The sequence below is a fragment of the Talpa occidentalis genome, unplaced genomic scaffold, assembly GCF_014898055.3.
Source record: "Talpa occidentalis isolate TD23 unplaced genomic scaffold, MPIMG_talOcc4v2.1 talOcc4.10, whole genome shotgun sequence".
Lineage (NCBI taxonomy): Eukaryota > Metazoa > Chordata > Mammalia > Eulipotyphla > Talpidae > Talpa > Talpa occidentalis.
Window position 1 is genome coordinate 55,117,408 of NW_023600993.1, and position 17,676 is coordinate 55,135,083.

Consider the following 17,676-nt stretch of genomic DNA (forward strand, 5'->3'; position numbering starts at 1 on the left):
GAATTTAAAAGACATTTCTCCAAAGAGGAAATGCAAATAGCCAATAGGCATATGAAAAAATATTCAACATCCCTTATATAATCAGGGAAATGCAAATTAAAACCACATTCTTACCCTAGTAAGAATGGCACATATCAAAAAAAAAAACAGCAACAACAAATGTTGGCGAGGATGTGGTGAAAAAGGAACTTTCCTACATTGCTGGTGGGAGTGCAAACTGATCCAACCACTATGGAAAGCTGTGTGGAGGTTCCTCAGTCTACTAAAAATGGAGCTACCATTTGACCCGGCAATTCCACTACTAGGGATCTACCCAAAGGACACAAAAACATTGATTCAAAAGAACACCTCTACCCCTATGTTTATTGCAGCAGTATTTACAATAGGTAAAACCTGGAAACCACCCAAATACCCAAAAATAGATGACTGGATCAAGAAGATGTGGCATATATACACAATGGAATATTATTCAGCAATGAAAAAAAGATAAACTCATGCCATTCGCAGCAACATGGATCGAACTAGAAGGGATTATGCTCAGTGAAATAAGCCAGAAGGAAAAAGAAAATACCAGATGGTTTCACTTATAGCAGGAATATAGGGGAACCAAATAAGAGATCAGTGTAAAAAAAGAATAACAGTACAAAACACAACAAAGCAAAATCGGACAATTATAAATCAGAGACACACTGCAAGGGAGGAGGAGGGAGAGGGATCAGAAGGAGGGTGGGAGGAGCACAGGGGACTGAGGTGATGGTGCACAGGTGCATTGGTGAAGAAAACTCTGGGGACTACACCTGAGGGGGTGGGGGGGGAAGCAAATATTGTTTTAAAATGAACAATGATGTGGGCCTCCCTGGTGGCGCAAGGGGTTAAGCACCACACTATGAAGCAATCCACAACCTTTACAGCACAAGTTCGATCCCCGGCCGGCCAGGGAGCAACCCACATGGTGCAGCAGACCTCTCCTATCTCGCCCACTGCTCCCCTCAGCAGTGTACTTCAGTCAGTCTGCTTGTTCTGTTCCCCGCTCTGTCTCTGGTGAATCCTCTCACCCGCTGCATCTCTGGCCTGTACCCCAGCTCTTATATGCATAAATAAATAAATCTTGAAAAAATAAAATAATATAAAATAATCAATGAAGGAAGGAGGACAAGGAGGGTGGGAGGGTGGGAGGGAGGGAGGGAGGAAGGGAAAGGAAAGGAAGGAAGGAAGGAAAGAAGTAATCAGCCTTCATTCCTATGACCGACCAGAACTAGAGCGAATGTGCTCATTTGAAGGATTCTATGGGAATGACCCCTCGTTACCCTGTCCAACTGGGGTTCTAAAGTCAACATGGCCAGGGGCCACTGAACCCTGGTGAGACCTATTGGGATGAGAGTGGGTCAAGGGAGAAAGGAAAAAAAATGAGTGGACAGTATTGCCTCAGTCAACAATGAGTGCCCACAACTTCCCAATCCATGTCTACAAGGAGCCTCAAAGACTCGGGCTCTCTTCTTAGAAAAAGCAATCATCTGACATTGGTAAGATGATGCATAGGTTTCTAAAGGCGGCCCTAGCCCTATCCAAATTCCCAAGCACTGGGCATACCTGTTCTAAGTAGAGGCAGAAGAGTCAGGGAGAGCCTCAGACTAACCAGCCTGGATTCACATACATACCCAGACCAATACAAACATCACTGAGACAGAAACCAGCTATACCACTTTACATGGCCATCATCCCCCAAACATGCTCACACAAACCAAGTTCCATTTGCACACTCTGAGGATGTTCTCTTTTTAAAAACCAGCAGGCCCTATCTTGACAAAGAGAAGAGTATGCTGCAGGGAGAATGGCATGAGCTTTAGAAGCAGACACAGTTGAGTCAAAACACAGATCTGCCACTTCATCTAGCCACTCATTCACCCCAAAACATATAGAGAGGGCTCACTGCTCCTGGCAAAACAAGAACAAGAGAGACAAAACAGTAAATTTTCCATGTCAACTTGGTAACTGAGTAACTTCTCTCAGCTTCAATTTCTCATCTATAAAATATGAAGGATATTACTTCCTTTGCAAGTTATAGGTTCTCATGAAGACTGACATAAAGACACAGTTTTGACATATATCAGAATTTTTTACGTTGAAGACTTTAATAATGTAATGTCCCATTTCACTCATTACATGAAGAATTTTTTTTTCTCTAAAGCCTACCTTTTAACAGTGACCTACAATCATGTTATTCTCGACAAGGTTCTTAAGTAAATCCCTCTCCCCCATTAAAAGGTTAAATTTCTACCCAGTGAAGCTCATTGAGAAGGAGGTATCAGAACTCAATCAAGCAGTAAGTATTACAGCTCCAACCTGAGGTGGCTCCCTGCTCTGTACAAGAGCACAGGAAGAAGCTGCCGACTCTGCAAATGTTTCTGTGTTGGGTGTTGGGGTGGGGGTGGGGGGTGTTTTGTAGAAACTAAATGCAATCAATGATATGAAGAATATAGTAACTAAAAAAAAAAAAAAAAGCAGCTCAGGGGCTGTTCACACAGCACAGGAAAGCCTATTAGGCCTGAGATGGTCACATACATGATTTGATATGGCTTTAAAAGGTGGATGGGGGCCTCCCCTGGTGGCACAGCAGTTGAGCGCTGGGCTGCGAAGCTGCCCGCAGCCTCTGCAGCACCGGTTCGATACCCGGCCACTGGCAAGGGTCCCACATGGCGCGCAGGCCTCTCCTGCCGCCCGCTGCTCCCCTCAGCAGTGTATTTCGTCAGTCTGTCTGTTCTGCTCCCCACTCTGGTGAATTCTCTCACCCTCCTGTGCTTCTGACTGTACCCAGTGCTTGTATAAATACATAAATAAGTCTTTAAAACAAAAAAGAAAGAAAAAAGGTGGGTGGGAGGCATGCTGATGACTGAAGGAAAGAGTGGTTTTGTGTTTGTGGCTGAAGAGAGAGATTAAGGACAGAGAAACAGGCCAGTTTGGTCTCCAGCACAGTCCACAGCTGACACCTGTGCCCCCAGTGGTTACCTGCCTGCCCTTCACCACGTGCTTGGGCACGGGCACCTTGAGCTCCAAATCGGTATAGTCCTGTGACCAGGTGTAGTTCTCACGCACAGCACCATTGTAGCTGTCAGGGTTTCTCTGGAACTGCTCCTGTCTCCTAAGAAAGAACAAGACGTGAGATAACAGCCAAGGCGAACATGCAGGAGAGGAGCCACAGATACTAACCACACACAGTTTCTAGGTCTAAACAAGTTCTACCTAAATCTTACCTGCTTTTGTGTCTCAAACTCCACCTCTAGTCCTTTCTGACCCTCCTCCACAGGCCTCCCAGGAAATCATAGGGAAAAGGGGAAAAGTTTCAGAGAAAACCCTGAGTGCAACACCCTGGAGTCTGGGGAAGTCTGCCACAGCAGTCTACAGAGCAGCCTGTTCCTCTGCGCTTCTCTGGAGTTTATAACTCAGACCAATCAACTAATCCAAGTGTCCTTATAAATCCTGGGGGCTTGTGAATGCAGTTTTTCATTACACTGACTGGCAAGTCTATCTTAAAAATGCAAAACAACATCAGCCCACAGCTGCTCAGCTTCAGTCCTAACCCGATGCACCCCCATCTTCTCTTGAACCAATAAATCATAACCAAGGTACTGTAAGCATTACAGTGAGCTTATAAGGTAGCCTAGAGAACCCCGTCAGCCAGACCCTGCTGTACATGCTCACAAACCCAGCACAGACGTGGACAGGCCTAGCTAAGAAGCTGATGTTAAAAAATACAATAAATATTTACCTTAATAAACCTTAGCAGCATTAATAATAGTAAAAACCCTATGTAAGTTTAGAGTCGCAAGTCCATTATAATGAGTGTGGGATCTAAATTAAAGACAGAAGCCTAATTACAGGGAAGGCAACACCAGATGAGCTCAAACATCCCAATAACAGGTGCAGTTCAGCGACTTTCCCAAGTCTCAGAGCACCCAACAGACGCACCTGGAGTTGATACACAACTCCACTTGTGGGGTGACACTAGCTGTACATGCTTACATCTGTGCACATGAAAACACACAGAAATGAGCTGGGTGGTGTGAATCCCCTCAGCCCCTCACCCTTGGTCAGGAAGGGGTCAGGAGTGGTAGTTAATGAGGATATTCTTTTCTGGCTGAAGTTCAGGACCAGAACAAATTTACTACTCTGTATGACAGGCACAACTTGCATCGTGCAGCTGATTATAGGCCATGATCTCTCAGCTAATAATGATGGCTGATATGGGCTGAACTGTGCACCCCAAAATTCCCTTGTTAAAGTCCTAACTTATAGCACCTCAGAATGTGCCTGATTTGGAGAAAGGGTCTTTATAGAACCAATCCAGTGGAAATGAGGTCACTAGGTTAGGCCCTGATTCAAAATGACTGTGTCCTTAAAAAAGGGAAGATCTGGACATGGAGACGCATGCAGGGGGACAATATTGTGGAGAGATAGAGGGACAAGATGCTTATGTGGTGATGGCAAGCAGCTGCAAGCCAGAAACATGGAGGACTGTCAGCAGTGGCCAGAAGTTGGAAGAAACAAGGTAGGATTCCACCCAGAGTCTTTATACCCAAGCTCGGACTCAGGACTCCGAAACTAGAGCAGGATGAATTTCTGTTGATCAAAATCATCCAATATGTGGTACTTTGTTACAGGAAACACAGTACTAAAAAATTGATAGTAAAAAATCCTGATGATAAAGTAAAAAAGACCCTGATGATAGTAAAAATCAGCACTCAATATCAGGAGGGCCACGCAGTGACCAATCAGAAAGGATACTACCCTAAACTGCCAGCAGGGGAAGCAAAGGAGAGACAGTCAGTCCCCGTGGGGACCAAGAGCCAGAGAGACAGCATGGTGAGGGGGAGGCAAGGAGATGACGGAGTCAAGGCCTGGACACGGACCAGTGTAAGTGTATTCAAAGACTGTTGAGGGTTGTGGGAATGCTTTCAACGTGCAATAAAACTGACTAAGGATATACAGCTTTTGTCTATTATAGATGCAGTTTTCTAAGAAATACTAGGACAGGCATTAAATCTACAGTTATCTCTAGGCAGCAGTGTAACCAGCAATTTGACTTTCTTCTTTGTACTTTTAATTATTATGCAGATTTCCTACAGTATACAGATACCTTTAACATCAAGATATTACCAGCTCTCTAAGAATGAGTGGACAGGAGGCAGCAATCTGTCCATACTAGTCTGTTCAGATTCTGACCCCAAAACAGGGTCCAGGGTACAAGGGCATAGTGGGTCATCTGCATCACCCACCCATGCATTTTGCTCCCCACTCCAGCACCTACACATCTGCCCACAGAGGTGCTTGAGCGTACAGGGAGTACCTCCCAATGAACACTGAGTCACAGGCAGGTGGCTGAGAGGTGGTTTTTCTCACTGCACAGCCTTTTTTGTATGGTCTTCTGAATCACGTGTGTATGCTACCAACTCAAAATACAGTTATGAAAATATAAGTAAAATACACAAATGAAAACCAACATGGTCCTGGCACTTGGATGAGAACAGGAAATAAACACCAAGAACCCCCTCAAAGTGGAGGACAGCTCCTTCCCATGACACATGACTGAATCCTTGTTGCTGGTGTCCACATGACCCCTGAGAACAGAATGGGCATCTGGGTGCTCATGAAGGGGCTCTGGCCTGCAAGCTGCTCTGCTTGGACTAGGGGCACTTACCCTATAAGGACCAGCAGTCTCCTCCCAAGGGAGTCAGGCAAGTCACTCCTAGCACACTGTTGGGTGCTTTTTTTTTTAAACACTCTGAATCCACATTCTCTTTAAATAAAGTTGATTATTTCCAGCCAACAGTGTGTAAAAATAAGCCTCCTGTCATGTGCAGGTGCTATGGGCCCCCGCTCGCATCCTCCCGTCCTCCCCAGCGACAGTCCATCCTTTCTGCCACCCCTGCAGCTGCTGGTTGAGTGCTGGGGTGAAAGGGGGGAGGGAAGGCAGGAGGGGGGAAGGCTGGAGAAGGAGCATGAGTCAGCAGTCAGGCCTCACTGCAGTGCCCACGCCTGATGAGCAAATCAGCCCAGATAGCAAGGTCTTAACATACTAAAGGAAAAGCAGGGTCAGGTTTCTGCACCCTGCACTGTGGGCAGCTGTACTGTGGGCAGCTGGCATCATCTGCATTGGTGCGAGTTCTGCTCAGGCCTCCTGTGCTGCTGTAGGAACCAGAAGTCCTCTTTCCTTTCAGATTAGTGACTCTCCCAAGGTGAGAACAATTAGTGGTAAATACCAAAGTAGCAAATAAAAAGGGTTACGGGACCAACATACGATTTTTATCCACACAAAGAATGGTGAGAGCCCACACACAGAATGCTTATGACTCAGTGGGCAACAGGTTGTGGGCATGTCCAGAGGGGCTGTTCTGAAAAGGAAGAGGAGCCGCTCCCCACTCTGAGGACAGCCTGTCTCCAAACCTTTACAATCACTTTCACAATATAAAGCAAAGGCCACTTCTGTGCATCTGCTTCGTCCTCAGTGGTGTCCAGGTATGAGAGCTCAGACCACACCTCGCCACCCATCGACGACTCTACTGCCCCTGCACCAATGGGAGGGACCAAGGCTTGTGTGTATCTATGGTGTATGCTCATGTGCCTGTGCATGTCTGGTAAGTAGGTGTGTACACTGTGCTGTTATATGTGTGTGGTCTGCATCCAACTTGAGAATGTGTGTGGCGCACGTGTGGTGTGCAGATTATGTGTGCAAGTTTGTACATATGTGGTGTGTGCATGTGTAGCTGTGAGTTTGTGTGTGATGTGTATAAAGCAGTTGATTCTCTCCCTTCAGGGACCCTCTCATCTCTTACAAATTTCCTTCTCTTGTCATTAATCCCACCACATGCCACACCTCGACACAAAGCACAGAAGCTCCTTTCCAGTCAACAGAAATCGGCTGAGTATTTTCCTGGACCTCTGCATTTTCCCAGCTAAAATAAGCATCATTATAAAACCTGCCCAACTTTTGGGGTCTACTACCCTGCTTTTAGAAGCTTGGCATGGACGGTGCCCTCTCCACACCTACTGTCCTTTGGCCCCAGCACTCTTTGAAGGCACATCAGCACCACAATGTGACAGCAGTGATGCCTGGACCCCTGACTGCTGGCCCCAAGAGGACATCTTCACCAGCCCCCTGTTACCAGGAGAGGGGCCCTCCCTTTCCAGGAGCACCTCCTGAAGGCCAACCCCTCTCCCCTTTTAAATGCCTGCAATTCTCCCCAGTATGGAAATAACCAGGTTCTCAGGCAATGAGAGCTGGATCACCACAGGGTCATAAGCGCTAGATTCAGACCCCTTCACATCAGACCTGGGTAGTCTGTGGTGTTTTGTCACCTGAAATGATGTATGCTCAAAATCCAACCCAGCTTCAAAAGGCGCCAACCACACAAACTTGAGTAGGTCAATCTTCTACACCTTGGCCCAAATGTAAATTGTGAACTCACAGCATCTACCCAAATGGTGTCCAAGAAGAATAAATGAGATAAACATGTAAGATGGCCAAAACAGGCCCTCAACATAGGAAACATTCAGGGTTAGGTCTCAGGGTTAGTTCAAACTTTCTAACTGGGTTAGAACAGAAGGCTCACTAGGCAACTTCTATGAATAAGGGGTGCCCTCTGAGACACTTAGGGAAATAAGTTATGCATTTTGCCTAATAAATCTATACTTTTACCCTTAAGTTTCTTTTTTTAAAAAAACTTAACGTCAGTAATTCTTATATATTCCTGTATCACCAGTTTAACATTTACTACCTGTCTCACCAGGACAGCAGTGGGTCTGCCTCACCCACAGCAATCAGTGCCCCTGGAGAGGCAGACAGGTTCAGTCAGCCTAATCAACAACACAGTTCAACAAGGAAGGTCCCATAAAAGGGATAAATGAGCCCACAAAGGATCCCAACAAGTCAAAGATGGGACACTTCAAGCATCAACAAAGTCAACAATGGACTGAAACACATGCTATATTAAAGATTCATGAGCTCATAAAACAAAAAGTCTTCTGGTTACCTCTGGTGACCACAACTCAATCTGAAAAAGAGTAAAATGATTCCCCAGGAACCAGATTTTCAGAAATCCAAGCCCCTCTATAAGGATTCCAGATAATAAATGAAGAAGGTGTAACAAAACAAGATTCCTATTCATAAATGCTAATGGAAAGGAAGCTTCTGGGCAACATTCCTCGATGGCTGCTGAACGCTAGGTGAAAGGTTAATGAGGATCAGCCAAAGGAAGAATGTGAAACATCACCAATGTACCCACAATCAGATTCAGGTAACTCCTGAGAAGGCCCACCTTGGCAGTAATCCTGTCTCAAAACTGTGGCTGAAATCCATCCCACAGGTCTGCTGGATCCGTGAGCACAGGGGCAGACAACATATTCATCAAAACTGTTTAAATGACTTGCCAAGACCAGCATTTGAGAAATTATAACAAAGTTCCAGGTTTCTGTTAAAAATAAATGGCATGTGATAAAAAGAGAATTGGAAAATCATTCTAAGTTCAGAGATTTAGAAGACAATAGCAACCAAATACATATTTGGACCTGCTGGAATGTTAATTTGAAAAAACTAACAGTAAAAGGACATTTGAGAGAAAATGTGTAGAGTGGACATTAGATGATCATAAGGAATTATTGTAAATGTGTATGTTACAATGATTATATTACATAAGTCCTTATTTCTTGAAGTACTATTGGGTAAATTTTTTTTTACTTCTGCCATTTGTCCTAGCAAAAACAAAGTCTGGGGGCTAGGAAAAGGCAAACTCAGAATCACAAAATGCTGTTATGATAAAGTAGAGGTAAAGTTCATTGCGCTATTCTCTCCTTTATGAAATTTTAAGAATCTGAAGGATTTGTCTTGGCTATGCACCCAGGAGTGGAACCGCTGGGCCAAAGGGTGTAGAGCATCCCACTTTAAACTTAAAAGTTAATGCTAGCTGACTTTCAAGTGATGCCCTAGTCACAAGCCCCAGCAGCAAGTACAGGGTCTTGTCAATCCATGGGATCATGCTCCGCAGTCACAACACTGTCAGACTTTCTCAAGTCTTACTACTTAAATACACATAAAAATAGCATCTCATACAGTATCAATTCACATTTCTCCCGGATTTAGTGTTTACTGACCACATGATCTTGTTTCTGTGAAATTCCTGTCTTTCATTTGTGCTTTCCCTGTTTGTAGACGTTTTCTCTATATTTTTATAAAAATTCTTTGTTGGTTTTACAGTCTACAAATGCTTTTAAAGTATCCTCCAAAAATATTTCTCAAACACTGTCACTTTTTTTTTTTAATAGAGGCATGTTTTTTATTTATTTGTTTGTTTGTTTGTTTGTTTGCTTATACATGCACTGGGTACAGTCAGAAGCGCGGGAGGGTGAGAGAATTCACCAGAGCCAGAGCGGGGAGCAGAGCAGGCAGAAGGGCCAAGGTACACTGCTGAGGGGAGCAGCGGGCAGCAGGAGAGGTCTGCGCGCCATGTGGGACCCTCCTCCAGTGGCCGGGGAGCAGCCAGGGATCGAACCGGCGCTGCAGAGAAAGCGGGCAGCTTCGCAACCCAGTGATCAACCGCTGCGCCACCGGGGAGGCCCTGTCACGGTTTTAACATATGTTGAGAAAGTATAAAAGTTCTTAGAAATTCCTCCATCCTCACAGGAGATAGAAGGGACCTAGTGACCACTGGACAGAAAACAGGGCGGGGCAGTAAAGTAAGATGGAGACACATGCAGACTCACCTTAGCCAGATGATCCAATTAACTCATAGCTTAGAGTCACGTTTCTATGACAGAACCCTGGTACGATGTGATTGGGGCATGTCACCTCTGTAACCTTCATTCCAAAATCCTTATCCCTGTCTGATCATGAGAAAACACCAAATCCAAACTAAGGAATAGTCTATGATATGCCTAACTAGTGTTCCCCTAAAGGGTCATGGTCACAAAAAAAATAATAAAAGACAGAGAAACTGTCACAGACTGCCCTAAAGAGCATGACAATTACATGCGAGGTGGTGTCCTGGATTCTGAAACAAAAAGGGGACACTAGCTAGTGGGGAAAACCAGAAAAATCCCAAAACATTAACTATACCCCTGCAACTCGTAGTAGCCAAGAACTCAGGACCTGAGGTTCAAGCCAGCTCAAGTTTGAATTCAAGGCTTTCACCTGTGCTAGCTGTATAGCTGAGCGAATTTCTCAGTCATCTATACAATGGCCAGAGGGTTGGTAAGAAATAGGTCCTATGCAGTACTTCACACACAGCAATCTCCTTCACAAACATGAGATTATTAATAATACAGAGCTGTTAACAGTTTCCTGCCCTTGATATTGAATTTGAGAGTCCCAGGTAAAAAGACCTGGCATCATTTTCAATTTCAGATTACTGTATCTACTCTTTTTTTCTTCCTTTTCCTCCCCATCTTCTATATTTTCCCAGTCCCACCAATTTTGAAAAGCAATTGTTTTCCTCTGCTTACTTCTCTATTGGTTGCCACTGTTCACAGTACTTGACAGTGTGAATTCTGGCAATATTTTCCCATTTACTTTATCTAAAAGGTTCTTATTTGTTGGTCCTGTTATTTATTGGTCCCCCTGTTTGGGGGGGCGAAGATGTTAGCAATCCACCAAGAGGGCGTTTCACAAAGAATAAAGTATGTTTGCACAATAGGCAGTATGTGGAAGGCACCAGTGTTGGTTGCCAAACTTTACTCAGTGTGGCCATCTTAAGGAATCTTGGACTGACTCATTCCAATATGGCTTCGGGAAGAAGATCCTTTGTTTTCCAACACAAGAGCCACCCAGTCTGCACTGAAACAGAGCCCACCTCCATGTCCTCAATGGCAAACTGCTTTGTCACCCACATGGCTGAAGGACTTGCCACAGAATCCTTGTGCCCTTGGGTCTCCCAGCTGCCTTCTGTTCAGGCTCCCCTTTGAGCTCTGCCTGGGGCTATCAACACAGGAGAGCTCTGGATGAGCACATTCTGGGTGCCAAGGCACAAAAAGGGGTTGTGGGCTCACGTGGGACTCATACCATGTGGGCTAGTGGTGCAAAGAGTTAACTAAATGAGACTTCAGTGGCCCTAGAGAGCCTCTACACAGAGATCTGCTAAATAACAGGACAGTGCTTGCTCCAAAAATAATCATGAAGATGTGTATTCAGGAAGGGAGGTGAACAGAGGCCTGGCAGGGCAGGTGAGACAGTGAGTACCCACCACCCATGGCGAGCAGGAACGTCAGAAGACAGGCCCATGATGCCAGGCCGCTGGTACCAACTTCAGTTCTGCATGGACTCATCATGTAACCGTGGGACTCACCCTAATCACCTCATCTATAAAATGGAAATGTATTAGTACCTACCTCAGGGAGGTTATTAGAATTACATGAGTCAAAAGACATAAAGCACTTGGAAAAGATCCTAGCTCTGTAAATGTTTGCTGTTGTTACTATCATCACTATTGTTGGGGCTCAGGGCAGGTTGCCCTAAAAGATGCCAAAATGCCATGGATTATTCTGAATTAAAGTTGCTTGAGAAAGACAAAGCACAGAAAGAGCAGTGTGGCCCCCTTCCTCTCTAAATCTCCCATGTGAATGGTGTCCTCCCTTACGAGGAGATAGAAAGGCATCGTTGTCACCAAAAGCAGGATTGAAAGGCCTGTGTAAACCAACTGCTTAGTTCCACTAATTGGTACTCAAGCATAAGACTTAATGTCTTGTCAGTTCTTCACAGATGTATTATTTCTTTGTCTGAAAGGTATACTGACTGACTGCTTTTGCTCATTTTGCAGGTACCTTATTGTGGGGTCTCTTTTTACACAAAATTAAATTTGCTTTTCTTCTATTGATCTGCCTTGTGCCAATTTAACTATTAGACCAGCCAAAAGAAACTTTTCCTCCCCTAGACCATCATCCGTGCCATCACGGATCTGGATCATCAATACTATAAACACTGTCACTGTTACTGTCAGAGAAGCTTTTGGCCTAGGCAAGATCATTAGGGATTTTTAGACCAGGGTTCAGAACTTAAACAGTCAATACAGGCTGGAACAGGGAATGACATTATTTGACTATTTTAAAAGGATCTTGCACAGCTGCCCTGTGGAGACAAAAGGACAGCAGAAATGCCCAAGGGACTAGACAGGAGGTTGGTCAGCTGTTGGAGAGGACTAGGTGTGGCAAGAGCCATGGAAGTGATGTGAGGACGTGTGAACAGAGGCTACTGAGAGCACCGGCCTTCAAGTGCACTGGAGCACAGTGGGAAGGAATGGCAGGAGTGGGAGGAAGGCATGAACTTCAGTGGACTCAGGATGAACCCCAACACTCAGAACTGGGGGCTGAAGGTGAACATGGGTGGCATCCTTGTTCATGGTATGCCTCACCTTGCCAACCTCCATTTCTCAGCTTGTTCATCTAATTCTTTCCTCTCACTGCCAAGCCTTCACCCGCACACAGGTGACATGGCAGCCACACACAGAGTAGGTATGTACTCATGTGTTCATCTCAAGCTTATTTATGCAGCCACACAGACTACTGTCATGGGTCCCCAATTGTGATTACAACCTTCTAGGAGGACAAACCATACCTAATATGTTATCTAACACACTGGAATGCAACTGGGACAAGCTTTGAAGAAATTCAATGTAAACAACAGAACTCATAAAATATATACATAAAAAGCTATACATTAATCTTATAGAAGACTTTTCCACTCATTTCCCTTAAATCCAGTCAACAAGTTTCAAGTTACCAACATCTAAGTTTTACTTTCAATTTTACAAGAACACCTGAAGAACTCTAAGCCCAACTGTTGTGTAGTCCATTCTCTTTGACTATTATGGGTAAGCCTTCTGCTACCATGGGAGTTACTGGGTTGACAGGGGTCTCTGTTGCAGTTTGAGGCCCAGAGTAAAATTCTCCTCTGTAATGGTAAGCCCTAATACAAGCTGTCTGCATGCACCAGCTTCCTTTCATTATACCCTAAAACGTCTCTGACTGCAAGCAAAATTGTGCACCAGGAATTCAGGAGTAAACGCTATTAAATTCTGACAAAAGTAAAATTCAATCCAAGAGGTACACCAGTGAACTGAGATACATCATGGGCATTAAGGTAGATACAGGCAGTGCAGAGGGCAGGCACAGGCCCAGGCCCAACCAGCCATTTCTACATTCTCTCTGCCTGCAAGTGCCTGTGTTGGAATTAATCTGTTCTCTTTCATTCTTACACCAAGTTCCCACTCCTCTCTATTACTCAGGAGGACAGAACTCCAAACAGAGAAAGTAAAGGTAAAGTAGGCCTCTGCCCTCATCCCCCAGGGAAGGCAGCCAGGGAAGCACAATTTTCATTCCCTCCACAACGCCTCCACTCTCTGCCCACATCTGGCACCAGGAAAGGGTGTGCTTACAAGAACATGGAAGTGCTTCCTCCTGAAAGAAGGTGCACAAACCAAACCCTTAATGATCTTGACATAGTTATGGCTAAGGAGCTCACTCTTCAATGGAATCTTACAGTAAATGCTTTTGCTGAGATGAAGAATAGCAAAGCTCCACTCCCAACACTTACACAAGAGTTTTGACATTTGTTGGCAACCCAGTAGGTATGGGAAGTGCTCCTGTTTCTTGCCAAGGGCAAGAGGTCCCTAAGCAGGCTCCTGCTCACACACTGTCCCCTTCCTAGGAGTCTGTACCATCAATATCCCCTCCTATCTTGCAGCCTTGAGACTTCTTAACCGCTGACTCCTTGCCCTCACATATCCATCAATAATTCATCCTAAAAACTAGAACCTGTATTTGCCTTGCCCCTAACCCTAACCCTAACCATAACCCCAACCAGTCTTCTTTTCAGGCAACCAGTACCTTCTCCCTTTCATTCCCAGCGAAATGTCCAAATGTCCTGCATCTTTTTTTCTCCACCTCATCTTTCAGCACACCCTGTGTGAAACGCTCTGGTTCTAGTGGCTTCCAAGTTAAGTTCAAGTTTGCCTTTTTGTAGTTTCAGAACCTATAATCCCTTCACAAAATATGGATTCAATGCCCCATCTTGAAGCCACAGTCCCTCTCTTTCCCTCCCATCTCTCTCTCACACACACACTCCCCACCTACCTGGCTGCCTTTGGCTGACCTCTCTCCATGCCCACCCCTCGACCTCCACACCACCTGTAAATGCCAGGGAACATCATATTAATCCTGTTACTTTCACATACTCCTCCTTGATGCATACCAATAGTGGGATATGCCTCATCTCATCTACTGTACCTTAAACTGGAAATAAGCTACCTCATTTTCTCTAAAACAATCCCCCCTTGTTCAGCATGAGAGAGTACATCAATGCTTTGTCAAGTCTCCTGAAAGTCCAGTATTTACTTGCACAACTGACCTCCACACCTCTTCCTCACAGTCTGGCAGACTTCTCCCCACAATCTGTTTCTGAATTATCCCTGGCGTTCTTTTGGGGGGGAAGAGGGCTTTGCTGTGTGTGCATGCATTCGCATAGGTGAAAGGTGTTTAACAGGGTAGTCTAGCACAGCACAGACGGCACACGCAGCACCAGAATCAGAGTATCAGCTCTGAGCTAAACTAATGCTTCAAGAAGCTATGAGTTCCCTGGCAAGAAAGTGAAGAACCAGGCAAAGGATTCACATATCAGATCTCTTCAAAGCAAGGAACGGCTTTGAAAGATTTCAGATAAAGTAATATAATTTAGTGTTCTGGGGTCAAAAGAACCTGCTCACCATGGAATACAAAGGAATCTTATACAAGCTGCTCAGTTCACTAAGCCTCACTGCACTCACAGCACAGACTCAAGTGAGCAAAATGACTGATTAACATTGCAAGCGTTTACCTAGGTGTTGGCTGATCCAGTCCTCACCCCCAATTTACACACAGCAGATTGGACTACTCAGATCCAGACAATGCCAGGACCAGCTTGTGACCTTAGGCACCATCTGATTGGCCACACAAGCCCTGAGGGAGCATGATCAGACTCTCATGCTAACAAAAGACCTCGGGGGCTTGGTAAGAACATGGCCGTTTTCATGGCCTGACAACAGCTCAACTTGAAAGAGATGGCCACCCAAGAGAACAGTCAAAGCAACAATATAACATGGGAGCACTAAAGCCTCCTGGATTTTAGAGTCTGCTAATAGTACTTTTCCGTTCTCATTAGTTACAGGCTGCCAGGGAATTTTAGCTGTGAACAGAATGAAGACAGGCTGCAGAAACACTCCTACTATTTATAAAGTCTCTGCATAAGCCAAATGATCCACCCTAATGGTCCCTCTGCATATAAATGGAGTGAGACCCTTCAGTCCCCCTTCTGCGAGGGATTGCAGAGACAGATGGGCATGATCCAGGCCACACAGCTGACCAGGTCCTCCCAGGTCCTCCTGCAGCCCTAGATGGTGAGTTGAAATCAGTGACACCCAGAATCACCATGCTGTTTTGCTTCCGCTGCCCATCCCCATGCAGCATATAAACAATTATCTTTCATTGCCTCCCCCAAAAAAGTGCTTCAGAGGAACATCTTGGTCTAATGTATAAATCAGCAATCCCCATACCACTATCCTTTAAATTAGCAGAACTAGATGCACTATCAAATGTAATCTTCTCATTGGACAAAAAATCTGAAAAGCAAGGAAATAAAAACAATGCCTTAGGAATACAGCCCAGTTTTCAGCAAAGTAGATTTGACAATTTTATTTAGTGACTTATATAAAGGTCCTGCTTATAATAAGAACACTCACATATGAAACAAACGTCAGAATGGTATCTCTGACAGACAGCATTTCAAACAACAGTACACTTACTTAGCTAAGGAAAGGCAATTAGTCCCTACTTTAAAAAGAACCTTTAACAAGGAGGTACACTGCATTGCCCTGGGGTAGGACTGCCCTGGCAGTCACACCAGTTCCACTGCCACAAGTGCACCTACCAAAATCATTATTCTTTGTGGCATGAACACCAAAACAAAGTCTTCTGTGATCACTTCCAAAGGGAACACAGGCTTCTGCCAGTCTATGACTAGTCATCCTCAAGACCATGCTCACATGGATGACTACCAAAACAGGACATCACTGTGAGACACCCAGCATCCAAGAAAGAATAGGGTCAAGCCTCAGTTTCTACAGTGTGCCGAGCACTGCCTGCCATCTTCACACACAGGACACTGCCCTAGGGGATCATCAGCAACCTCACCTTCAAAGTCCAAGAATCAGAGGCTTTCAGTCATATTCCTAAGCAGCTAAATTAAAATCAAGCCTTCCCTCTGGCTCTCAAGGCGAGTAGTCCACCAGGTGGCCACCCACTCCTACATGCTGCTCTCACAGTGCTTCAGTTTCCTGACACACAAATTGAGACTGCTGTCTGTGTGTGAGTTCAGTCTCCATCCTGGATGACCTTCATGGGAGTCTTTCACTTACTTCATTGTACTCTGTCTCAATTTCAGGTGTAGCAAGCACAAAATGGAGTTTAGTGCTCTCTGCGCATCACAAGGAACACTGCTAACACCCAGTCAGTATCACCAGAATACTGGTGCTTTGAGAGGCATGGGAAGCCTTTCTTTCCATTAGTTAACTGAAAGTAACAAAACAAGTGTAGAAAAGAATTAAAGATGAGCTAAGTAAAAAGAATAGTCTTAAATTCACTGATTTGAAGATTTAAATGCTATTAAGATGGCAATACTCCCGAAAATGTCCTCCAAAATCAATATAATACCTGCTAATATCCTCCTCCCTCCCCCTAACTTCTTTGCAGACACTAACAAGCTGATTCTAAAATCCTTATGGAAATGGCAAAGGTCTCAGAATTGTCAAAACAGTTCTGGAAAAAAGAACAAAGTCAGGGGACTCACAGAGTTTCCAAATTTCAAAGTTTACTCACAAAGTTGCAGTAATCAAGACAATGTGGTACTGGTGTTAAGGACAAGACACAGAAATCAAAAAGACAGAGCCAAGAGTCTAAAATAGACTATCAAGGTCCTCCCTGGTGGCACAAGAGGTTAAGACGCAACCTATGAAGCTATCCGCAACCTCTGCAGCACAAGTTCGATGCCTGGCCAGCCAGGGAGCAATCCACATGGCGCGGCAGACCTCTCCTGACTCGACCACTGCTCCCCTCAGCAGTATTCTTTGGTCAATCTGCCTGTTCTGTTCCCCACTCTGTCTCTGGTGAATCCTCTCAAACACACCCCCACATATCTCTTGCCTGTACCCCAGCTCTTGTATGCATAAATAAATAAATCTTAAAATAAAATATACTATCAAATTAATGGTCAACTGGTTTTCAAAAAAAAGTGTCAAATCAATTCACTGGGAAAGAGCAGTCTTTTCAACAAATGCTGCTAGGACAACTACATATCCATATCCAAAAGAATACAGGTAAACTACTAGCTCACATAACACATAAACAGCTCAAAATGAATCAAAGACCTAAATATAAGAGCTCAAATTATCTTAGAAGAAAATATAAGAGAAAAATCTTTGTAATCTTCCATTAGGTGATGGTTTCTTAAGTACAACACAAAAGGCATATGCAAAGAAATACTAGGTAGGGCCTCCCCGGTGGTGCAGCAAGTTGAGCGCAGCACTGTGAAGCTGTCCGCAGCCTCTGCAGCGTGGGTTCAATTCCCAGCCAGCCAGGGAGATTCCCACAAGGCACGGCAGACCTCTC

The 17,676-nt window shown here is 44.7% G+C and overlaps 1 protein-coding gene across 2 annotated transcripts in view; it reads right to left on the reverse strand.

Annotated features, from left to right (window-relative positions):
- The window catches only part of NUDCD3 (NudC domain containing 3), a 94,783-nt gene that overhangs the window by 41,272 nt on the left and 35,835 nt on the right, over nucleotides 1–17,676 (reverse strand). For both annotated transcript variants that reach the window (XM_054695577.1, XM_037493007.2), the window contains exon 3: nucleotides 3,007–3,139. In XM_054695577.1, coding sequence (XP_054551552.1) covers nucleotides 3,007–3,139 — 133 coding nt within the window. The remainder of the gene's footprint in view (nucleotides 1–3,006; nucleotides 3,140–17,676) is intronic.